We start from the raw sequence: 25,334 nt of genomic DNA, 5'->3' as shown, positions 1-25,334 counted from the left end.
AGACTGTTTTAAGAATCCCTCCGAAAGGAGCCAAGTCAGGACGGGCGGGAAGCCAGTTCCATGAGGAGGAAATGCTAGGAAGCCTGAGAGAACTATATATTTATATAGAATTGTACATTGTTAACATTTTTTTAAATCGCTAACCACAAACGTGGCAAAAAGAGGTAGAAAAAACAATAGGTCTCCTTCTCTCCCCTTACCCCATCCCCGAGTACCCTTTCCAGAAACAAGTATTATTATAGTTTTCCTGTGTCCTTACCAGAATCCTGTGCATTTTCACATATTCACATATATTTGTGTTTTTACATATATAAGAATATATATTTTTTTTTCTCACAGACAAATGGCAGACTGCTCCACCTGCTTTATTCATGTGCCAGTATAGGCAAGGAGGGTATTTCAGATCAGTGCATATACATCTGCTTTATTTCTTTTAACAGTTAAGTAGCATTCCATGTTATGACTGTTCTATCATCTGAGTTAAACACATTTTTAAAAAGATTTATTTATGTATTTGAGAGGGAGAAAGAGAAAGAGAGGGGCAGAGGGAGAGACAGTTCTTTTTTTTTTTTTTTGACAGTTCTTTTTTTCTTTTTTTTTTTTTAAGATTTTATTGATCTATTTGTGAGAGATACAGAGAGAGGCAGAGACACAAGCAGAGGGAGAAGCAGGCTCCCCGCTGGGAGCCCGATGCGGGAACTCGATCCTGGGACCTCGGGTTCATGCTCTGAGCCGAAAGCAAATGCTAAACCACTGAGCCACTCAGGTGCCCTCTGGGAGACACAGTCTTTTTTTTTTTTTTTTTTTGGGAGACACAGTCTTAAGCAGACTCTGTGTTGAGCACAGAGCGCCCTGTGAGGCTTGATCTCATGACCCTGAGATCACGATCCTGAGATGACAACCTGAGTAGAAACCAAGAGTGGCACACTTAACCAGCTGTGACACCCTGGTGCCCCTAGCTTAAACACATTTTTAAAAAACCCAAATTCCCTTTTCCCTGGGCCCATCCTAACCTTAGAACTATATACCTTTTAAATAGAAGCTTAAGCTTAAAAGGGAAACTGAATTTGTCTGTTTCTATGCAAAGTATATCTCAGTACTTCTAGAATGTTCTATGCTCCTCTCCCTGCCTTGTCTCCCCCCAGCCACAGGAAGGTTCCTGATTATTTTGGGCATTGTCTTCCTTCCCTGGATCAATCTTTCCTATTTTGCACCTTAAAAAAAAAAAAATCCACTTTCACCATTAGTGCCCTGAGCATGGTGTTTTAGAACAAAGGTTTGTTTCTAAAAGTAATAAAAATGAAAATTTAAGGGCATATGTAAAAATTGACAGTCTTATGATACATCATGGGTTTGAGTAAACAGTAATATCATTCATAGACATTAGAGAGGGGGCAGGGGATCATGTATGAGTTCACTCATTCATTCATTCATCCATCGGTTATCAGTCACTCCCTGACCACTGTGGCTGTCTCAGCTTGGCCCCGGGGTTTGAGGGTGAACAGACCCCAGTGCCTGCCCTCAGGGAGCTCACAGTTTGTAGGAGACGGTCAAAAAAACAGTAAGCACAGCCAACCTGTTAAGTTCTGTGATGGGCTGAGCATGGGGGCCCTGGGGGCCCCAAGAAGAGTCGGAGCCCTGCTGCAGATGGAGACCGCCGGCGAGGCTTCCTGGGGTAGGCGATGCTGAGCTGTGCGTGAAGGACACATTCCGAGCCTACCCAGGGCTGGCACTGGCCAGTTGCTGACAGACTATACCAAGAAGTCTCCCAGACAGGCATTTCAACAGGAGAACAGGCCATAGACTTGGAATCTGACCACCTGGGTTCGAATTGGGCTTCTGTGCTCATTCATGGGACCCTGGGCAAATTGCTTCTCTGTGCTCCCTTCTCTCATCTAGAAAGTGGGATACAAATAGTACCTGCCTATTAGGATTGTGGGAAGGACCAAATGTGGCAGCTGGGCAGGCAGCAAGGGCCATATAAGTGTCTGTTGGTGATGTTACTATTCGTCTGGGAAATGGGGCATTGTTAGTATCTGTTTTGGGCATTAAACTGGATGATCCACGTAAGAAATTGACTTGGTGCTGAGCACATAGTTGGTGCTCCTTAAGTGTTCATGGTTATTACAACTGTATTTCTCTCTTGCCCACCTCCGACATCCAGAGCAGGGCCCCAGGGTGCCCATGGGCTCCTTGGGTCTGGGGGAACCCCGCCTCTGAGGCTGACGAGAGCCTGGGCCCCCCTAGCCCACCTGCCATTTCTATGTATAGCCTTGAAGGCCAACGGGAGGGTCAGGAAGCCCTTGCTCTGGAGTCCTGCGGGCATTCCCAGCCGAAACCAAACACGCCTCCCGAGCACCAGCTGCAAACGTGTGTTCCTGTCACTTTGGGTGACGCACTTGTCCCATGGAGACAGCATGTCTCTGCCAGGCCCATCATCTTGCAGCCTGCACACCCTGATCAGTGGCACGGCCCTGGAGGGCAATAGGTCTGCTGGGCAGAGCTGGGGCCAGCTCATTGCATTTTGCGGTAGACAGGAGCAGCTGACTCATGTCCAGGCCGAGGGAAATACTCTGGGGTCTGGTTTAGGTAGCTTCAGCTCTCAGCTGAGCGGTGGGAGGAACTGTTTGGCCTCAAGAGGGCCTGATAGCGCAATATTAGAGTGTTTTTTAAAACAATGTGTTTTGGGGAGAGGGAATCAAACCAAGGACATCACCATGATCATCGGGCCAACCGGCAGCTGTTCAGCACTTACCACACTCTGGGCATGTGCAATCTCTCGCCAGATGTTTCACAGAACCCTCCCCCCACCCCCAGGCATCCTCCCCATGCCCATTGTACAGATGGGAAAGTTGAGGTTTGGAGATGTTCGGTCACAGCTAGCAAAAGGCAGGGCTGGATTTGCCCCTTTCTGTCTAGTCTTAGGACCTGTCCTGCCTCCAGCTCGACAGAGCCTCAGTGGGGGAGGTTAATGTCACATCTGCAACCTCAAAGTTTGTGGTTTCGATCGCTAATCACCAGGGACTGCTCACTTATCATGGAGTGTCGGTAACAGCTGGTTTTATTCAAGCCCCAAGCACGAAGAGCATCATTTCCTCATCAGTTAGGTGGGCGAAACTGTTGGAGGTGTGAACCATCCAAGCAGGCGCTCGTCTCACGGAGAAATAACCAAACCCTCTTCACTGGGAAGCAGCGAACAGTTCGCACAGGCAGGCTGGGTGGACGCTGGACGCCGGCCCGCGGCAGAGGTTAGCCCTCAGGCTGTGAGGGACCACTGAGACCCTCCATCCTGGCCACTGACTCCCTGAGACAAGAAGCCGAGGCTCAGAGGAACTTGCTCCAGGTGGTCGAGAGGGGAGCCGAGACTAGTGCCTGTGCCCGTGACCCCGGGTCAGGGAATGGAGTCTGGCAACAGGGGTGTCTCTGTGGGCGGAGCCTAGAGCCACAGTCCAGGTGGGACCCCCAGGCCCGGTACACATCGTCCCCCACTACTGGGTCACTCTTGCCGTGTGTCTCTCTGTGTTTCTCAGCCGTGGTTATGTTCCCTCGGTTTCCTTTGCTCTCTCTGTGCTGCGGCTCTCTCTGCTTCTGTGTGCCTCTCTGTCCTTTGCTCTCTCTACCCTCCCTCCTTCACCCCAAGCTTGCCACCAACCTCAGAGATGACCTCAAGACCTTCCTGCCCCACTGAGTGATGCCTATGGAAGGTCCCCAACAGATTGCGACCAGGTGACTGGCCCACGCCCTGAGCTAGGCCCCTACCCAGGCCACCATGGCGTGGCCACAGCTGGCCATACCAGGCCACACCTGGCCACGCCTGGCCATACCTGCCCTGTTCTTGAAGCCCACGAGAGGGGTCAGTAACTGGTACGGGACCATCGGACCAACTGTCCGTGGGAGGTGCCTCCCCCCCACATTGGGGAGGGGCAGGGGAAGGCTGGCGTGGGCTGCAGCCCGAGGTGGCATTGTGGGCTGCAAGGAGTCCACAGGGAGGGGGCGCTATGGGAGGTTTCGCTGGCAGCACTGGGCGTGTTCTGAGGGCCCTGCCCGGGCCTGCTCCCCCTCCAGTTCCTTCTGACCAGTCTGCCTTACCTTTCCTGCCCTTCCCTCTCCTCTCCTCCCCATCCCTCCTTCTTTGTCCTCCCTTCCTTGTGATTGACTGAGTGCTCACTAAGTGCCAGGTGCTGCAAATAAGCACTGTGAATCCAAACGTGAGAAAATGCAGGTCATCCCGTCAGGGAGATTTTTTTTTGTCCTGGGACAAACAGGTGTCCCACAAATAATGCAAGTGGTGAGAATCACCAGCCAGGGGCAGGCCTCGGAGGGAGAAGACCTGGGCTAGAGGAGCCGCCCCAGGAGCCTGAGCTTATGCCATGGCACCTGGCCAGGCATAGGGGTATCCCGGGCAGAGGGAAGAGCACACGGTTGCAGGCCTATGGTGTGCAGGTGCACTCTGGGTTTGGGTGTCCCTGTGGCTCAAGGGGGCAGGTGGTGACGATGAGCAGACCAGGCAAGGAGAGTGGGTGCTGGATCTTGGGGTTCAGAACAGGCTGCAGTAAGATGGACAGTGCTCTTACAAAAAGAGCCTGGACTGGAGGGTACAGAGTGGATGTGACAAACTGGAGGACCCAGCCCATCCTTGACTGGCCACCCCCTTCTTCTCCCCATCCTGAGGCTGAGACCCCACGATGGGTGCCACTAGAGATGGACTGTAGTGGCAGGCACAAGACAGGGAGTTGTGACACCTGGGAGCCAGGCCTGGCCAGGCCTTCCTCCCTGTCTCCAGACCTTGGTTTTCTCATCTGTAAAGTGATCATGGAGGACCAGGCAAGCTCTCCATGTCAAGCCAGAGCCAGGATATGCAGCATGAGCTTTGGCCATCAAACAAACCCAGGTTCAAATCCCAGCTCCACCACACCTTGTAACTGCATGACTTTGGGCATGTCAGGTTGCCTCTCTGGGCCTCAGTCTCCTCCCCCATAAAATGGGTCTGTGGCATTCTTACCGAATAGGGTTGTTTGGGACCATCAGATGGCAAAATGAAGGGCACATCACCCACACTCAGGAGTGTTAGCCCTCGATATTATTGTTACTGTTATTTCTCAGTCATTGTGCAAGAGTGGCCTTAGCATGAGAGAGGAGGGTGCTGCAGGCTCTCAGAGGCAGAGCGGGAGCAGGTGTCACCCAGCCAGCCCCACCCCCCAGCACAGCTGAGCGTGTAGAGTTGCAGAAGGGGGAGGGGATGCGCATCTTGAATTGCTCAGAACTGCTCTGTCAGCCTTGGGCCGTGGAGCCCCGTCCTGACTCTGGGTTCTTTCCTAGGCAGATGTGTCAGACACCCCAGAATATATGCAAGTGCCGTATTTTCTCTTTTCCCTGCCCCCTCCCTAACTACATTGCCTTTTCTGGTTAAGAAGCTCGCACCTACTCACTGCAAAAAAAAAAAAAAAAAAAAAGGTTATTTTTGGAAACACCCTCCTTCAACAAATATTTATTCAACAACTGCCATAAGCAAGGCACCGTTCTAAGTGCTGGGGTATAGCATTGGAGGGAACAGTCCCAATTTTCTTGTAGCTGTGAGTCCAAAGGGTATAGGTCAGAGATCAGCAAGCTGCCTGTGGCCATATCCAGCCAGCTACCTGTTTTGTAAATAAAGTTTTATTAGAACACTGCCATACACACTCTCATACTGTCTGTAACCCGCAGAGTTGAGTAGTAGGGCAGAGATTGAATGGCCCACAGAGCCCCAAATATTTACTATCTGAACCTGGGTAGAAAAAGTTGGCTGGGTTCTGATACAGATTAATAAGTAAAGATTTCTGATTAATTCTTCATTCATGGTGCAGACAATATGATAGAACTGGAGGTGTGATTTAATTAATTTTTAAAAGATTTTATTTATTTGTTCATGAGAGACACAGAGAGAGGCAGAGACACAGGCAGAGGGAGAAGCAGGCTCCCTATGGGGAGCCCGACGTGGGACTCCATCCCAGGACCCCAGGATCACCCCTGAGCCAAAGGCAGATGCTCAACCACTGAGCCACCCAGATGCCCCTGATTTAATTAATTTCATTGATTGTATTGTCTAATTATATGGGATATGAAACCAGAAGTTTGAATACTACACAAAGTCATCATCAGTAATAGCCCATTACTCCCACAGACAGTACCACTGTAACGATTTGCTGGGGGTGAGGAGGACCTTCCAGAAGTCTTCCTTTGCTTATACTCATTATACATTTATGTGTTTGTTTTTACAAAACATCATAACACATGCTGTTTTATTACCTTTTTTCCCCCACATTTGCTAGTATAAGACGGCTATCTTTTTCTAACAGCAAATATTCTTGCTGAACCTCATTTTCCTTGGCTGTTTATTCCGTTGTGTGGATATACCATGTTGTATTTCACCGATCCCCTTCTTACTGGGCATGTAGGTTATTTCCAGTATGTCCAGTATTTTGCAATGAGATTTCCAGTATTTTGCAATATTTGCTCTCCTGCAGGGAGCATCTGTGTTCAGAGATCTTGGCAAGTGTGTCTAATGATTTTCTTGAGATAAAGTTCTGGAACCAGAATTGCTGAGTGAGGGTTATTCACGTTTTAAATCCGAGGATGTGTGTTGTGGCATGTTTAAACACACCCCTTAAAAGCGTGTGTAAGCCTGGTCTTCCCAGCACGGCTGTTAAGAAGTTATGCGTTACGGGCTCTGGGCTGATGCAGTCATCTCTGCCTGTAGGACAAGAGCCCAACGTTGTCACCCATCCGAGGCTTGGAGGTTGGTGAGCAACTAGTCAGAGCAAGTGGTTTTTAGACGTGCCAAGTTTTTGAAGTTTTCAAGAGCATTTTCATGTACGTTTCCCTGTTGTAATGTACACTTCCTCCTCCGAGCCCTCAGAGCATCATGCGAAAGGTGGGGGCAGGTGGATGTTGGGGGCTGAGACATGTGCCAGGCCAGGGACGCTGCCTCCCGGTGGTGCCCCAGCACTGCCTCTCCCTCAGCAATTCCTGTCTGTGTGCCTCAGCTTCTCATCTGAAAACAGCCAACTGAGTGGACTCCAGAGTCCTCGCTTTAATTGACAAGATTTGATTAATCCTCATGTGACAGATGACAACTGAAATGTGGGTGTGGGTGTGGGCATTGGGTGGATATCCATCGGGGCGCCCATCAGAAGAGATGGGGGGTGCTCCCTGGGATGGGTGCCTCTTGGTCATTAGTTTGTCGTGTGTGTGTGTGTGCAGACCACCTGGTTGGTATCTCCTCGCCTGCACATAGTGTTGGTTTTTGTAGCAGCTTCTGAGGCAGAATGGAATTTGAAGAATCCTGCCTTAAAGCTGATTATAAATCTGACTTTTAGAAAATTTTTAGAAGAGTTTCAGGGCCTTTTGGTGGTTGAGCTTTGCTCCCTTGTAACCCTGGGAGCAAAGCTCAAGCTTTGCTTGATTTGAAGTAGTGCCAGGGTCTGCCAGAGGGAGGAGGCATGAATAATTTGCAGCGCACACAAGGTTACCAAGATACTCACCGGAAAAAAGCGCTGGTAAATGGCTTGCTTTCCTAAGCCTTATTTACAGGATGAATTCCCTTAGATAATCCTAACGCCCGATGACTCCAAACTTGGGGGTCTGTGTTAAAAGAGTAGTGAACTGTGATGGCATTCAACCAAATAACTAACACCTACTCTGTCCAGAGACTGAGGAACAGAGAGGTTAAGTGACCTGCCCAAGGTCACACAGCTACTAGTAATGAATCCAGACATTCTAGCTCCAGAAACAGTACTCATCCAAGGGAGACCGAAAAGAAACAGGTCAATTATAATTATTATATTGTGGGAAGTTCTATGGCAGTGCCATCCACCAGAACTTTCTGCAGTGATGAAAATGTTCTGTCTCTGTGCTGTTCAATATGGTAGCCACATGGAGCCCTTGAAATGTGGGTAATGCCACTGAGGGACTGAATTCTTTGCTTGCTTGCTTGCTTGTTTATTTATTTATTTATTTAAAAGATTTTATTTATTCTTGAGAGACACACACAGAGAGACACAGGCAGAGGGAGAAGCAGGCTCCATGCAGGGAGCCTGATGCAGGACTCGATCTCAGGACCCCAGGATCATGCCCTGGGCTGAAAGCAGGCGCCAAACCGCTGAGCCACCCGGGGATCCCCCTGTATTTTTAAATTTGACCAAATTTAAATTTAAATAGGCATATGTGACTAGCAGCTAGTACTGGCTAGTATTGAATAGCACAGATATAGAGACTTGAGATCTAGCAGATGGTTCAGAGAAGGCTTCCTGGAAGAAGAGCCATCAAAGTTGAAATCTGAAGGCTGTGGTGGCAGCAGGAGGTGGCGGCTGCTCCAGCAGGTCTGGAGATGAGAGAGAGCGAGTGGCCTGGGGCACATGAGGGTGGCACAGCAGGTGGGAGGGCCTGGGAGGGGCAGAGATGGAGAGGAAGAACCCCATTAATGAAGGTCCCAGAAGCCATTTTTAAGGTGCTTGGACTTTACCCTGAGGGATGTGGGCTATTAAAGAGCTTTGGCAGGGATCCTGCAGGACCCCAATTCTGGTTTTGGGAAGTGTCATGGGAGGAGCTGGAGATAAAGGAGGCAAAGAAAAAGAAAAAAAAAGAGGCAGAGAGACCCTGGAGCTGCCAGAGGCTGGACAGAATGTTCTGGAAGGAGACTTTAAAGGAGTGGGAGTTGATTCGATGCAGGGGTGAAGGGGAGAGGCGTCAGGGGTGCCATCTTTGGGAATCCCAAGTCTGGCATGAGGCAGTGGAGGGAGGAGGCACGCATCCCTGCCTGTGGGGATTCCACATCCCTGAGCTAGAATCCTGACCCTCTGCAGCAGGGCCCACAGGCAGGGATGGATGAGAACCTACCAGTTGTGGCTGACCCCATTAACACCCCACCCCACTTCCCTTGCCCGTAGACTATCCAGAGGAGTTCAGAGAGCAATTCCCCGCCTCCCGCCCTGATTCCACCCTCGGCATCCTCTGGGACCTTGCCCTTCTGATCCCCAAAGGCCCACCTGGACCTCCCTGCCTCCATCCCCAAGCACTGAAAGGGGGAGAGCTAAGAAAATGGTTTTGATCTCCTGGCTCCTAAGATTTATGGTTTCCAGAAATTATCTGTGGAGTCACTTGACCAGACCACAGAGCTGGAGCAGAGTGGAGGCAGCAAGCATTACCCTCCCCCAGAGCTGTGACCCAGGACTGACACCCATGTGCCTCTCACTGAGCTGAGCGTACAGGGGTGCACAAGCCCCTCATCCAGCTTGCAGCCATCTGCAAAGCACTCAGGACAGCAGACCCACTAGAAGGAACCCTTAAGATCCAACCTCTGGTTTCTGAATCTGACCCAGGTAGGGGATTAAGTTAGGGAATGCCTGATTCTATGATACCTTTGAAAAACAATGAGCAGCTGGGAACGTGCTTGGATGACCACTTCCATTCCTGGGTTCCAGGGAGAATTCTGTTCAGGGTGCAGGGCTTCTGAGAAGGTCAGGTGATTTTTCAAGGCAAAAACATCCAAAGTTTCCCCGAGTGGTGACTGACTTCATCCCTAAAGCGTGCATAGAGCCACCCCCACATGCCGCCCGTGGGCTTAGAGATTGGGCGGACTGTCCCAAGTCTGGCTTGCTCATCAGAAGCCAGAGCCTTAAAAATATGCCACCCCTTGACCTGATGATTATATACTTAAGAATTTCTCCGTGGGAATAATCACAGTGATGTGTCACTTTAGCCTCAAGGATGTTCGTCATGTTGTTGATTATAACAGTGAAAAACATTTAGCAACCTGAATGCCCAGCACTTGGGAATTGATTAAATGAACGTGCTGAGTCCATCCAGTGGGATCTTCTTCAGCCATTAAGGATGAGGCTATGGTTGAAGTGACCCAGGGAAAATTCTGAGCAGAGTGTTGTCCATGGGTGACGGGTATTTTTTAAAGTGTTATTCTTTGTGCATTTCTATAACTTTTAAATGTTTTACAACAAACATGTATTATTTTGGTGATGAGCAAAAGCATTCTGCAGGCAGTGGCATTGGGTTGTTCAGACATTAGCTGTTATCAGGGTCTCCAAGTGTGGCCACTTAGCAGAGGGTTTTATTCTGAATTCACGTCCTTGCATATACCCCTCCTACAACATCCCCTTGAGCATCATGGGGTACACAAGTATCCCCAAATGGTGAGAGGAAGAGAATGGGGAAGGAGATGGGCATTGATTGGGGATCTCCTGAGTGCCAGGCCCTGTACTAGGAGCTGTCACGTGGGTCCTCTCATTGGCATCCATGCCCTGAGGGTGGCCACTGTTTCCTCACTAGATCCTTGTGTCTCCTCTGTGCCCCAGAGAGGGAGGTGAAAACCCTGAGGTCATACAGCTAAGTATTTCCCCAGGCGTGCATTCATTCCCCTGGACCCTATATGCTTGTTCTGCCAAGGATGGTTTCATAGAAGCTGTGCAAAGGTGTAGAGTGTGGACAAAGGTGCTAGAACATCCCGACCTTGAAGCCTACATCAGCTAGGTTACAGAATCTCAGGGGTTGGGTCTGTGCTGTGGCCCCCCTCCCCACCCCGCCACCCAGTTCCCTGGTGCCTGGCACATAATAGGTGCTCAGTAAATTTCTGTGCAATCAATAACTTCTATGTCGAACTTTACCTTGTACAACAGTGAGTCCAGGGTAGGCAGGAAGAGTTCAGCAGGAGGAGAGATCACTGTGGGTTGCCATGGCTTTGACGAAGAAGGTGGATGGGAAGAGGGAGGGGTGCAAGCAAAATCGCAGAGGCTGGGATGTGTGAGGCTTGTGTGGGACCTAGTGAGGAGGTCAGAGAGGGTGGGAGGGGAGGGTTTGTTTGGGATGGGGCAGGAGATGAACTGGAGAGGATATTTGGGGCTCAATTGCAAGGGGTGTTGGATTTCCACTGGAGGACTATAGGGAGCCATCGAAGGTAGTTGGGCAGGGAATGGGTGTTTAATTTGCCAAAGTGAACAAGGTGGGGAAGCCAGCAGTTAATTCATTTAATGGAGCTCCGTGGCTGCCCACTGCGTGCCAGCACTCCTTCAAGTGCCCCAGCCAAGGGCAGAAGCATCAACTGAGCAAGGGTGATAACTGAGGGACCCAGGCTGCCTGGGGTGCAGTACCCAAGCCTCCTGCCTGGGCTTGTAATAGGGATGGCCGTGGGACTTCAGCGAGGTGGTGCACAAACAGCTTGGTTGACGCTGGGCACAGTGAACTGCTCCACGGGTGCTGTGTCGGAAGCACAGTGGTGGTGGGAACCCGGGGACGGGGAACAGCTGAGGGAGTGTGCTAACCAGGTGGACAAGTCCTGAGAGATAGAAGATGGAGAGAAGATCGTCCAGTCTGTGGTGCCAGGCGGAGAGAGGGGTTCTGAGGATGGGCAGCACGGTGCCCCGCAGGGGAAGGTGCAGGGGAAGGTGATGCCTTCATCCCAGTCTGCTTGCCTGTAGCACTGATGGTCCTGCATCATGCGGTGTCTCGGGCAAATTGGGACAGTTGACCACCGTAATGCCCACCCCGGACATTTGGACCCATGTCTGAGCACGGGTAGGGACCTGGGGTAGGTTTGAGTCGGGGGCGGGGAGTGGGTTTGAACTGGGGGCGATGCCATGTGATCTGCGTCAGCAGGGACCAGGTTCCAAGCATTTTTCCCTGATCAACGTCTCTCCCCTCTGGCTTGTCTCTGCAGGACCAGCTGAAGCAGTGTTTCTCCAGGAGGCCCCCCGAGGCCAAGGACACCGACACCCTCGTGCAGGAAGCCGACAGCCAGTATGGGACATGGACAGACCAGCGCCAGAGTGGGGAGAGGTAGGGCAGGCAGGGCTCCCGGCTGCATGCGCAGGGCGCTTGGATGGAAGGCAGTGTGACCCACGTGCCCCACTACTTCTATATTACTAGAACCCATGTTGTCTGTAAGCATAGGAATAACCCATTCTTGTTGTAAAAAAAACATTTGTATAAAAAGCATAAAAAATTATTTTTAAATGATATAAATGAAATGTCCAGAGTAGGTAAATCCATAGAGACACAAAGTAGATGAGTTGCCAGGGGCTGGGGGTGGGTAGGTAGTGGCGGGGGGTGACCGATTCGTAAGTACCAGGATTCCTTTGGGGAAGATGTTCCAGAGTGACCTGATGGTGATGGTTGCACCACACCAAATGTTCTAAATGTCGCTGATGGTAAACTTTATGTTATGTGTATTTTACAAGGAAAGAAGTGACAAAGAAAATGAAAACCACCTGTAGTCCCAGCACACAGATCATTCACGAAAGCATGAATGCGTTCCGTTAGATGTCCGTCTAGACTTGTCTTCAGGATGTCTGTGTGTGTTTGCAGATGTAGGAGTGCATGACACATGCTGCTGTATAAACTATGTCTTGCATGTAATGTCACCACAGTTAAGGCTTATAGGGCCCTCAGGTGTCTGATTAGGACTATGGCAGAAGCCTTGAGGTTTATCAAGTCCAGCCTAGATCCAGGAGACAAGCAGCTCTGGATTCCAGCTCCACCCTAGCTGCCGATGGGACTCTGGGTAAATCGGTGATGCTCTCCAGATTCGACGTTCCACCTCCATAGGAAGGAAATGATGCTTATAAGAACAGCCGGGGTTTACTGAGCACACGTGCCAAGCACTGTTATCAGCTCGTAAACATGTTAGCACTGAATCCTGCAGAGGTGAAGGCTGGGGTACCCCACCACATGGGGTTGTTGGGAGGGGAACCTGTGTGGCAGTTAGCATATTTCCTGGCACATAGTAGGAGCACCTATTCATTGCACCTGTTCGTTGTTTTAAAACTACAGTTTTTCTTGTACCCCTTGGGCGGGACCAAGCACAGTAGTGGCTTTGTGGACACCTGGGGTCTACACTGCTGTGTTCTCAGCAGCTCATGTCTTCCCTAGCTGAGGCTCCACTAACAGGGTCACATGGCCACGTGACCGTGGTGAGGGTCCCATGGTCTTTTGAAGTCAGAGTGACCTGGCTCGACTCTGGAATGGCCCCCTGCCAGCCTACCCCCTACCCCCACCCCCAGGCCCTAGTTCTTGTGACTCAGTTTCCTTACCTGTGGGTGGCCTGCCCAGGGATCAGATGGACACAGCCCCAGTCTCCCACCTGCCTTTCCCTGCCTCTCCCAGCCAGGCGTGGTCACAACCCTTCACTGGGTTATGGCTCACAGCCCACGATGTTAAAGTCGGGGGGAGGTGGATGGAATTGAAAATGGGTACGAGGGATCCCTGGGTGGCTCAACGGTTTGGCGCCTGCCTTTGGCCCAGGGCAGGATCCTGGAGTCCGGGGATCGAGTCCCGCTCGGGCTCCCTGGGTGGAGCCTGCTTCTCCCTCCTCCTGTGTCTCTGCCTCTCTCTCTCTCTCTCTCTCTCTCTGTGCCTCTCCTGAATAAATAAATACAATTAAAAAAAAGTCACTAGACTTCACTTAGATTTCCTGCACGAGCCCTGTGGACTGTGAGTCTGAAGCCAGGGTCTGCACCCCCACCCCCGTCCTGGGCCTCCAGGGCCCCGTGGCCCCCCAGCTGGCCTTTGGGCCCTGGGCCTCGCCTGCGGGTGGGCGCCCCCTTCTGTTCCCGGGAGGCACTGCCGCGCCCCCTCCCCGGCCCGAGTCCAGCCGGCCCCTGTCCCCAGCGCTGGGCAGCAGCGCCATCTGCTGCCCGTTTGGTGGTATTTCCCTCAAGTCTGGGCGGGAGGCGGGGGATTTGCTTCAGATGCACCCCACACCCCCACATCCTGGCTGTTCCCAGTAATAAAACCATCCCAGGGCCTGCAGAGCGTGGATGTGCTCGGTCAGTGAAGCACCTGTACACGCTCCGCTCAGGGGTGCAGCTCGGGCGGCCTCCAGGGCCCCCTCCTGTCAGGGAGATAGTGTCTGGGTGCCCCCCCACGCCCTTCTGCAGGGGTGGCTCCCCTGCGCTCTTAACTTTGATGTCTTTTTATGGGGAGGGGGCTTGTTAATTTAATGACTGAATCTATTTATGAATTTCTGTCCTATGTGGTTCCAGTTATCCAAGCTATACACTTAAATCCATTGCCGTGGGAGGAAATTCCAGAAGTAGGAGAGAGTCAAGGGCAGGGATGCTGGAGTCAGTTCTGGGCCCCCCCACCCCGGGCAAGCTGAGTCACATCTCTGTGCCTTGGTTTCCTCGTCTTTAGCGAGGTTAATATTTAGTTTCCTGGGGCTGATCCTACCTGGTAGCATCCTCGTGGCTGTAGTAGGATCATAGGGCGAGCCTCGCAGGACTGGGGAGAGGACCCAGTGATGGTGTGCAGCAGTGCCTGGCACGTAGTAAGTGCTCAGTAAATCTTGATTGAGTGCATGCACGAGTGGGTGGAGCCGGGCAGATTACCCTGCCTCCTGCTCTGCCACAGGCCACTGCCGCTGGCTTTTTGATCGACATCAGCGCAGTCCAACAGAAATACAACTCGAGCCGCAGATGTGAGATGTGGGTGACTTAAGATGTTCCAGTAGCCACCTCAAAAGAGTAAAAACGAAACAGGTGAAATTAATCTTAACACCTTAATTTCAGTAACAATATTTTATTGAATCCAGATCTGAAATATTATCATTTCCACATGCAATCAGTATTTTACATTCTCTCTCTCTCTCTTTCCCTCCCTCCCTCCCTCCCTCCCTCCCGCCCTCCCTCTCTCTCTCTCTCTCTCCACCCCCAATGTTGGGAATCCATTGTGGGCTTTATACTCTGGGCTTGCCCCTACCGCCTGGCGAGGGCTCAGTAGCCACATGTGACCAGTGGCCCCCACTCCTGCCCAGTGTGGGACAAGACTGACCCCTCCCCTTCCACACCTGTCCAGGTGTTCTGGAGGCACCGTGAACAGCGCCAGGCGGTGCCCAGGAAGGTTATCCTACGGGGATGTTCTGCGTCCCCTAAAGCACACCCTGAACCTGCATCCTGCCACCTCCACTAGAAATTCAGTCGTGTGCAACCACCTGCACAATTATGTCTCCCTTCCTTCCTTTCTGCTAGTTTGGCTCCCGAGTCCCCGTCCCCGGACAGCAGTGCCACGTCAGCGCGGAAGCAGCTGCCCAGCAGCCGCTTGTCCTCACTGTCCTCCCAGACAGAGGCCACCTCAGCTGGGGACCAGCTCAGCTGCTCCAGGGACCAGCGAAGCACCAGCATAGACCGATCCAGCACCGATTTGGAATCCACCGATGGGATGGAGGGACTGCCCCCACCTGACGCCTGCCCCGCAAAGAGGGTGGACGACTTCTCCTTCATTGATGTAAGTCGGTCATTGGGAGCATGTGTCGGCAAGACTCATTTCTTCTTAAAGGGATGCTCTGGCGTCTCCCAGGGAATTGCCCCTCTCAGGGGTAGAATCTGTGTGCCAGGGACCCCTGGGGTGGGGTGCAGAGGGAACCATCTTCAAGATGGGACTGTTGTCTGCGTGTAGCTTGGACCTGCCGCACACCAGCTGTGTGTCTTGGTGCAAATGTCTTCACCTCTCTGAGCCTTGGCTTTCTCATCCACTGACCACCAGCACAATGGGCTCTACGACCTCAAATATAATCACATCTGGTCAAATTAAAACTGATCCTAGCTCCCACCTGTTAGGTAAGCAGGAAGTCTAGCTTCTCATCCCTGGGGTGGGGAGACAGGGGTGCTGCCTGAGGTTTACAATTCCAGGCATGCAGAGTCTGGAGTACTGCTCAGCCCAGTTCTGCTAGGTGTTCTCACCCAGGTCTTGCTTGGTGGCATGTGTCTCTAATGCCAGTGGACCCAAGTTTCTCTGTAAATGGGTAGTGACAGCTCCAGGAAGGGGGACCATTCAGGCATAGATAGCCCGCATGTGGGTCCCCAGGGGCAGCCCCCAGAACTCAGCTCTTCTAGGTCCCAAGCAGAGCCAGCCTCCAGGATGCCAGCCACCCAGGCCCAAAGGCATCCTGCTCTAGCCCCTTTCAGACCAGTACCTGTCCTCTCTCCTCTCACAAGAGCCCCACCCACAGGGGTCAGGTACATTTTTCTTTTCAATCCTTGCAGTCCCATTATTCTCCTTCCCTGACAGTAGGGCTACCCCTCACTCAAACTCCCGTGGATGCATCATCTAAATGGTGCAAAATCTAAAAGCAACCCGTTCTCCTGGCAGTTAAGCCTCGTGCCCACACTCTTGGGGATAGCTACCCAGATTCCCTCCAGAAGGAACACCACTGCTTTGTGGGAAGGGGCTTCCTCTGGATCCTCACAGGGGATTTCCCCTTCTAGGTGTGATCAGGGTCTCTTGCTGGCATCTCTTAATAAAGGCAGAGATGGGGAAAGACACAGTGCAGTCTCCCTTGGGCAACCCCACTGTCTAAACATGGACGTGGTGTGGGTGGTAAGGATTCAATTAGGTGATGTGTTCAGGTATTCAATCAACAAACATTTATGGAGCTCAAGCTGTGTCCCAAGCTTTGCTGTAGCTTGTGTGCTTGTGTGATGTCACCATGCCAGGGCACAACCTACTGGACTGACCTTCTAGAACACTAAGCAGTTCTTTCTCAGTGTCCATATAAATATCAACAGCAGTGGCAACAACCACAGGTCTCTGAGTGCTGGTCCCTGGACTGCTCACATGCCAGTAACCCCAGGAGGCAAAAGTCCTGCCCCATTGTGCAGATTAGAGAACCAACGCGGCCATTGCGTGACTCAAATGCGAGTGCCCCAAGTACTGGCTGCTTATTTATCACGTACTGAGGTCTAGGTACACTGCCCACCACAACTCAGGGCTCCCGTGAGGGCTGTTTGGCGGCTGAGAGGGGAGGTGAGGCACCAAGGCATCCAGGCCCTGCCCCAGCCCTGGGGAAGTAAACCAGTTGCCCCTCAAACTAGCTACTCCTCGGGGTAGCTTTTCCGCACTCTCTCTGAGTCTGAAAACCTGCATCTGTCTTGCTGCCTCTCCCCACAGCCCAATCAGATCCCCCACTGGCCACCATTGTGCCCAGTTTGAGAAGCAGCTGCAGGAACATTGGCTCCCTCCTCCCACCCCCAGTGTGGTGTCTGCCACTCACCAGCTGTGGGAAATGACTCACTGAAATTAGCCCGTCATCGCTCCTTTAGAAGGCCTTGGGTGACGGAATTTCTCCAAAGCAGACCTGAGAGGGAGGAACCGACACTTCAGGCGAGCACAGGAGCCGGCCAGCAACAGCTCCTTGCCTGAGTGAGCCTTTCTCAGACACCATCTGAAACCAGAACTCTCCATCCCTGGCCTCACTGAATTCTCTCAACCACTGTGGGCGGCAGATACTACTATGATCCCCTTTTTACAAAGAGGGGCACCTGGGAGCGTTTGTAAACTCTGCCGCTTGAGGTCACACAGCTAGGATTTGAACTGCGCGGGATTTGAACACAGAGCTCTGAGTTCTTTGCCACCATGCCCCCGGGGTGACCACCAGGCTGGTGGCTGTCGTACCTCCTTGCTGGGCCCCCCTGGGTGGTCTGCATCCCGGGCACCTTTCACCGTGGAAGGTGATAAGCTTGGAAAGCATTACGGACCTTCTACACTTCTGCTCAGTGTGGATGCTTGTAGACAAATGCTTGGTGCAAGTACTTTGCCCTGCACCCTCCACCTGCACCCTGAAGTATTGTGGATGATGAGGGGAGGACGCACCCAGGATGCCTCAGCTCCCAGGCCCTGTGTGAGTTAGGTTCCTGCAAGGATTTAGCTAGATGATGTATTCGGTCATTCATTCAGCAAGCAAACAAACACTGATTGGGCTCTGCTGTACACCGAGCGCCAATCTAGTGTACATGCTCCTCTGCTGTCACCGGGAGGAGAAAGGCATTTTCATCACATCCACTATGTGGCTGGCACTGTGCTAGGGCACTTGAGGTTCGTGTGATTAGTGTAACCAGCCTATGTGGTATGGCTTGCAGAGAAATTTAGGCTTATGGTGTTTAGGTGACAATAAAAATGTGCAAATGCTAGCCCGCGTGCCAGCCAAACAGCATCCCCTGTGTCAGGGAAGCTAAGCACATGGGCCACGGACAGTGGCCTCAATTCACATTTCCCTTTGCTTTGTCCCCTCCTGCCCTCCTCCCCGCCATTCCCACAGCAAACCTCTGTCCTGGACTCAAGTGCCCTCAAGACCCGGGTGCAGCTCAGCAAGCGAAGCCGCCGCCGGGCTCCCATCTCCCACTCCCTCCGGCGCAGCCGTGTTAGCGAGTCGGAGAGCCGGTCTCCTCTGGAGGAGGAGGCCGACAACGCGTGGATGTTCAAGGACTCAACAGGTATGCCACGCCCTCCCTTCTCCATGGACACCATGCTGAACCGCAGGACAGATTTGGGTTAGAGACAGAACTTCCTCCTTTGTGGGCTGTAGGATAGTAGAACTCAAGTGACGTGGGAAACTGCGCTCTCTGGTTCTGCGGACCTTATTAGAAACTGGGTCAGGATGATATAGTCTTTGGGGCTCCTTGGGTTGCCAGGGACAGAGATACAACTTAATAGATTTTTTACCACTTCTGCCTTTATCCTTACTAAATTTACTCACACTTCCTTGAGGTCTGTTTGCCGGTCTGGGCCAGATCCTTCAGTTGAAAGATCAGGTTTATTTATCATTGGCCTCTTTTGTTTCCAATCAATTATTTAAGGCTATGCATTTTCCTCTAAGGACTTCTTTGGCTGAGTCTTAGGGCAAAACCTGAACTGAATCTCAAAGAGCCCATAGGCATCAGCCAGGGAAGGGTATTCCAGACAGAACAGTGGATCAGAGGGGCAGAGGTTCAGGAAGAACGTGTGTGTGTGTGTGTGTGTGTGTGTGTGTGTGTGTGTGTGTGTGTGGCAGGGGCCTCTGTAAGTGGTTTGGGAATAGCAGGGATCATGCCGGAAACATAGGCAGAGGCCAGTGCATGGACAGTCATGATTCCTTGCTAAGGAGTTTGACATCGTTTGTAGATAGGGAACCACAGAGGAGTGTTAAGAAGAAGCAGAATTGGGGCACCTGGGTGGCTCAGTGGTTGAGCATCTGCCCTTGGCTCAGGTTATGATCCTGGGGTCTTCGGATCGAGTCCCGCATTGGGCTTGCTGCAGGGAGCCTGCTTCTCCCGCTGCCTTTGTCTCTGCCTCTCTCTGTGTGTCTCTCATGAATAAATAAATAAAATCTTTAAAAAAAAAAAAAAAGCTGCAGAATCTCCTCTTGTAATGGAAACCATAGCAGGTGACCTCCTTGCTCTACACATATGCAGCAGTTAGTCCCTCAAACCGTTGTGGGGCCTTTGTTCACTTGGGGTTTGCCCACAGCAACCAGTGGGACGTCAGGCCAGGCTTCAAGCTGAGTGAGGGGTGACGTTTCTGAAGAAATGCTTGGAGGGTCCTCCCTCCCTCTCCTACCTCATGTTTATTATTATCATCATTATTATTTTTAAATTTTATTCATTCATCTGATAAAGAGAGCACAAGTAGGGGGAGCAGCAGAGGGAGAGGGAGAAGCAGGCTCTCTGCTGAGCAGGGAGCCTGACGTGGGACTCAATCCCAGGACCCTGGAATCATGACCTGAGCCATCCAGGGCCCCCCTCATGTTTGTTCTTAAAGGAAGTGTTTAAATGCCTTGAGTGAGACCTCTCTGCATGCTTTCTACGTTTTCTGAGCCAGATTCCACTGAGCTGCCTGGGGCAAGTAAAAACCAGTGTAGGTGGGATCCCTGGGTGGCTCAGTGGTTTAGCGCCTGCCTTTGGCCCAGGGTGTGATCCTGGAGTCCCAGGATCGAGTTCTGCATCAGGCTCCCTGCAGGGAGCCTGCTTCTCCCTCTGCCTGTGTCTCTGCCTCTGTCTCTGTGTCTCTCATGAATAATAAATGAATAAAATCTTAAAAAAAAAACAAAACAGCGTAGTGACAGAGGCACACTGTACCCCCAGCTGGAACATGTCAGCAGCCCTCTGGTTCCCAGCAGCCTTGAGGAACCAGCCTGGGGCTGGGGAAGGCCTGGGGGTCCGCTTTCTGACCCCCTCCACCCCGTTCCCTGCACAGCCTAGGGGGTCCAGAGGAGGAGGCCTTGCCTGGTTCCTCCCCGTCCATCCCCATTCCCTCCCCCTGCTCCCCACTGCACCCAAGCCCATGTCAGGGCCTCCGGGAGGCTGGAACCCCTCACCCCTCACGCCTCATGGACAAATGGTCCATGTCTCTAGAGTGTCTCCTATGAGGCTGGAGCATGGCGATGGGGTTAAGTCCCCATAAAGGGGGCTCTGGTGAAGAGAAGTGGCTTCCTGGTCCAGCCCTGGGCAGACCTTCCATGAGACACACGAAGCCCCCCTTCTGAGACCACGAGCTCCCCCTTCTGAGACCACGAGCCCCCTGCATGGCTGGCTTAAAGCATTTTTGCCTCCTTCCCCCCGCCAAAGACTTGCTTCTCTTACCCTGACTGGGAAGGAGCCAGGAGCCAGGAGGTGGGTGTGTCTGTGCCTTCTTCTCCCAGGAGAACACCTGTCATGCCGCATCGTCTGCGATGAGAAACCTGTTTGTAAAATGGGCCAGTGATCACTTCCGGGCAGGGCTGGCGCGAGGACTGCAGGAGGGACTGTGCAGAGGACCCGCTGGCTGTCAGTGACTTCAGTGCTGTCTTTTCTTTGCCACAGAAGAGAAATCTCCTAGGAGGGAAGAGTCAGATGAGGAGGAGGAGAAGCCCTCCAGGGCTGAGAGGACGCCCAGCAGCCATCTGCAGAGGATGCCTGTGTTTCCAGGCATGGACCCGGCTGTCCTAAAGGTACCAGCCTTTGCACCCAGACCTATCCTCAACCTTGGCAGCAGAAGGAACAGGCCCCATGTTTCCTTCCCTCCCCTCCCCCCACTCCCATCCCCTCCTTTTCCCCTTATTTCCTTCCTTCCTTCCTTCCTTCCTTCCTCTCCATTTTTGAAACAGTTTGACTCAAGAAGTTCCAAAAATAGTGCAGGGGATTTGCATGCCTCGCCCCAGCAATACCTCACATGGCCACAGTACCTGTCATGTTTTGCAAGTATAAAAAAAATCAGTGAGCAGTAGATGCACACTTGTCCCTGTGGCTGATTTGATAGGCCTTCCAAATGCGAATGTCTTGCAGCCACTGTGCTAGACTGGGGGGTGGGGGGTGGGGGTTCCTGCCTTTCATTTCCAGCATGGAGACAGATGATCTGTCACACGGCAGCCTAACACAGCAGGCAGCGAAGACCCTTGGCTCCCATGTGGATGCCCCGTGTAACCCCCAAGGCCAGTTCTTGGGTTCCTGGACACAGCTTGGATCCACCACACACTGTCCAGAGGAGGCTCTTGCGATTCGTGTGCTGTGGTTAGCACGCGCTCCCCAAGCCTAGTGGCAGCCACACCTGCTCCGGTTAGTCTTGGCCATGGGCAATGCTCAGCAGTTGGGAACAATCAGGGGAGGCGGCTGCCAGGCTCGTTCTTGGGGGACCGAGGGTGAATCCCAGGTCTTGAAGATTGCTTGACCTTTCACCGTTAGGCTTCTCCTCTGTAAAATGGGGAAAACCAGCCTCTACCTCAAGCTAATGTGCATCAGACGTATTAGGCCTGGTAGAGTCCAAATGGTGGGTGCTTAGCACACAGAGCCCTCAGGCGGGTGATGGCGATGGGGGCTGTCCCGCGTCGCCTCGGAGACAGCTGCCACCTGCCACCTGCCACCAGCACCCCCCTGGGCCTCAAGGGAACTCTATGCACACCATACTGTCATCCCAGCCCCAACCACGTCCTCCAAAAATGGGGGGAGACCCGCTGCCTTTTTCCTTTGGGAACATAATACTCAGAACCTTACTTCATTCCTGTGGACACAGGACCAAGGAGCTTAGCAGGGCTGAATGTCATCTGCAAGATGGGGCCGTAAGCGCCATGTCAGGGTTCTTGGGGAACATCCTGTCCTGAGAACACACAAATGGTGGCTTTTCCATTGAGGATGACATGATTGTGTGGGGTTTTGGTGGTGCTTCTTTGATCCTTGTGGCCACAGGTGGCCATGGAGGCTACACGCTTGGCCTCTGATTTCTCTTAGCCTCCAAGGTCAAACAGCATCTCCCCTGCCCTGGGATTTCCTGCCTGGGTCCATTCAGTTGCTGGAGGGCCATCAGATGGGACCCCTCCACAGACCACAGGTGGTTACAGACTCGGTTCTCTTCTCTCTCCAGGCTCAGCTGCACAAGAGGCCAGAGGTCGACAGTCCCAGCGACACCCCAGGCTGGGCCCCCCAGCCCAAGACCCCCAAGTCCCCCTTCCAGCTGGGCAGTCGTGTGCTGCCCTCCAGCATGGAGAAAGACGAGAGGTGAGGGGTCCTAGGGATGAGCACCCCCCACCCCCAGACTCAGGATGCAATGCTGGGAAGTGCTTGCCGGGGTCTTAGAGCCGAATGCAAGGGGATTTTCAACTATTATTTTCTCCTCTAGCAGCAGAACTTTGTTCACGTTAAACTTTGGGCAGCCTGATACCTAAAATCACACCATAGTGGGGGAAGAGGACCAGGAATCAGGCCGGCTGGCCTCTCATTTACCCTCTTCCCTTCACGCCCCACATGGAAATCCAGAGCTGTGTTGTGGGAAGACTACTAATCTAGTCCAGCCCTCTCCAGACTGATTGGGAAACTGAGGCATCCTCTCTCCTCTTGCCCTCTGGGGAAGGGCCTTTGTCTCAGGTGAATCAGAGAGACCCAGGAAGATGGATAAAAGGGCACAGCCAGGGTGAATGAGATCCATGAATTCAGCTGCCCTGCACAGAGCCACTGGCCCTATCCCAGGCTGGGCCAGCATGACACAGAGATGAACGCAGCACAGCACCTGCCTCCTCCCACCCAGGGGGCTCCCAGACCAGGTGCTTAGGCAGCTGGGGGTAGAGGTTACAGAGCACAGCTCTAAAATCACACACATCACGCAACCCAGGTTCCATCTCAGCAGTGCGGCTTAGGAGCTTCATGGCCATGGAGTCACTTTGCCTCCCTGAGCCTCAGTCTCCTTATCTGTAAAATGGATTGGGTCATCATTCTAACCTTCCAGAGCAATCATGAGGATGAAATGAGGAAGCGTGTGCAGAGCCCTTTGCCCTGGTGCTGGCTTACAGACGTGCTCACTACAGGATAGTGGGATTCTGGAGTGCCTGGGGGGGTCAGTCACTTGAGTGTCTGACCCTTGATTTCAGCTAAGGCCATGATCTCAGGGTTGTGAGATCAAGCTCCCACATCAGGCTTTGCACTGGGCATAGAGCCTACTTAAGATTCTCTCTCTCCCTCTGCCTCTGGCCCTTCCCCACAATTTCCTCCTTCCTTCCCCAAAAAGTATAGTGGGATTCTTATCACAATTTAACACATAAAAGTTAGGGATTATTCACACTAGTGTAATGTTATAAGTGTTGCAATAGAGCAGCAAGCTATAGCCCACAGGCCAAATTCAGTTTATTGTCACACAAGCACTCATTCCTCTCTGTGTCATCTAGGGCTGTTCTTCCATTACAGCTGAAGAGATGACTAGTTTTAGCAGACAACCTCATGACCCACAGAGTCAAAACTACTTACTACCTGGCTCTTTATCTGACTCCTGTGATAGAGGAAGGGCTCCTAACCCAGGCTTGAGGAAGAAAAATGCAGAAAAAAGGCTTCCAAGAGAAGGAATTTCCTGAATTGAGTCAAGATAGACAAAAAAAAAAAAAAAAAAAAAAAAAAAAAAAGCAGCATGAGGAGGTCCCAGGCTGAAGTCACAGCACGTGCAAAGGTCTGGAGTCCCAATAGTACGGGGAGCTATAGCCAGTGCATTTAATCAGAGAACAGAGTGAGTTGTAGCAAGAAAAGGATAAGAGATTGAGAGAGAAACAAGGTCACAGTTGAGATGGTGTCTCTCATGCTCTGGGGACACCAGAATTGCAGGGCTGCTCTGGAGTCAGCTGAAGGCTCCAGCATTTCTCCAGGGCTGGGGAAGCCCCCTGACCAGGGTCTCGAAAGCACCTCTGGAGGCCTGGTCTGGTGCCTCTGCCATCAGGTGACACTTGCCTGGGGGACCCCAGAGTCTTGTCTGCCCAAAGGACCTCTCCTTCCTTGCATACTCCTCATCCCACCCCAGCTAGATGAGTGAGTTCCCTGAGACCTCTCAGGCCTTGGGGTCAGGAGCTTTCTCTGAGGTCAACACAGGTCCGATCTTGTGAGTGCTATGTTTAATTATAAAACTAGTATATGCTCACCATACTAGACCACCAGTGTGACGTTGAGGCATCTGTCCTGTCATTTTAAGTCTTAAAATGTAGTTGAGGGGATCCCTGGGTGGCTCAGCAGTTTAGCTCCTGCCTTCAGCCCAGGGCGTGATCCTGGAGTCCCAGGATCGAGTCCCATGTCAGGCTCCTTGCATGGAGCCTGCTTCTCCCTCTGCCTGTGTCTCTGCCTGTCTCTCTGTATGTCTCTCATGAATAAATAAATAAAATCTTTAAAATAAAATGTAGTTGAGATTACGATTATATATACATAGTTTCTTTTCCTGTTACATATTTCATGTGGTCATTTTCCCAAAGCCATTAAACATCTTCATAAAAATGATATTTTTTTTTCAAAGAATGATGACTTTATGGCTTTTGTTAAAATGGTGTGTTCTCACTACAAGCGATTCTGAGAATACAGGAAAGTACATGAAGAAAGTAAAAAATAAAATAGAAGTGTCAGCACTGAGATGGTGCCTGCTCAAATGTATTCACTTTGAGAAAATTCACTGACCTGTGCACAGGTCACAGGTTTGAGTGGTTTGAGTACTTTTCTGGATGTGTGTTCTTCAATTTAAAGAAGCTAAAACAAATCTTATCCAACCCCCATCCCCCGCGAACAATCATGTTTCATTATTTGGTGAACATAAGGCATCTATCTGTGTCTTATGGGTATTGCATTAGACACTGTTCTCCAAAGAAACAGAACCAATAGGATGTATATATACATGTACACAAACAGAGCAGGGGGAGGGAGGGAGGGAGGGAAGGAGGAAGGGAAGAGGAGAGAGAGAGAGGGAGGGAGAGAAAGAGAGAGATGTTGAGAAACAGAGAAAGAGAGAGAGATTGAAATTTATTTTAAGGAATTGGCTCACATGATTATGGGTACCACCAAGTCCCAAATCTGCATGGCAGGCTGTTAGGCTAGAGACTCAAGGAAGAACCAGTGTTGTAGTTTGAGTCACAAAAGCAGTCTATTATCAAAATTCTCTCTTCTTCTGGGGAGGTCAGTCTTTTCCTATTAAGGTCTTCAACTGATTAGATGAGGCCCACCCATAAAACCGAGGGTAATCTGCTTTACTCAAAGTCTACTGATTTAAATATTAATTTCATCTTAAAAAATACCTTCACAGCACCATCTAGAATAATGTTTAGCCAAATATCTAGG

General features: G+C 51.6%; 1 protein-coding gene across 5 annotated transcripts in view; it reads left to right on the top strand.

The window, feature by feature from the left end:
* The window catches only part of KIAA1671 (KIAA1671 ortholog), a 200,682-nt gene that overhangs the window by 168,277 nt on the left and 7,071 nt on the right, over positions 1-25,334 (top strand). For all 5 annotated transcript variants that reach the window (XM_041728937.1, XM_041728938.1, XM_041728939.1 and 2 more), the window contains 5 exons: positions 11,702-11,820; positions 15,009-15,264; positions 18,074-18,248; positions 20,592-20,719; positions 22,126-22,259. In XM_041728937.1, coding sequence (XP_041584871.1) covers positions 11,702-11,820; positions 15,009-15,264; positions 18,074-18,248; positions 20,592-20,719; positions 22,126-22,259 — 812 coding nt within the window. The remainder of the gene's footprint in view (positions 1-11,701; positions 11,821-15,008; positions 15,265-18,073; positions 18,249-20,591; positions 20,720-22,125; positions 22,260-25,334) is intronic.

The sequence above is a fragment of the Vulpes lagopus genome, chromosome 14 (assembly GCF_018345385.1).
Source record: "Vulpes lagopus strain Blue_001 chromosome 14, ASM1834538v1, whole genome shotgun sequence".
In the NCBI taxonomy this organism is placed as follows: Eukaryota; Metazoa; Chordata; class Mammalia; order Carnivora; family Canidae; genus Vulpes; species Vulpes lagopus.
The sequence above is the reverse complement of the archived record's forward strand: the minus strand, read 5'-3'. Positions and strand labels throughout refer to the sequence as shown.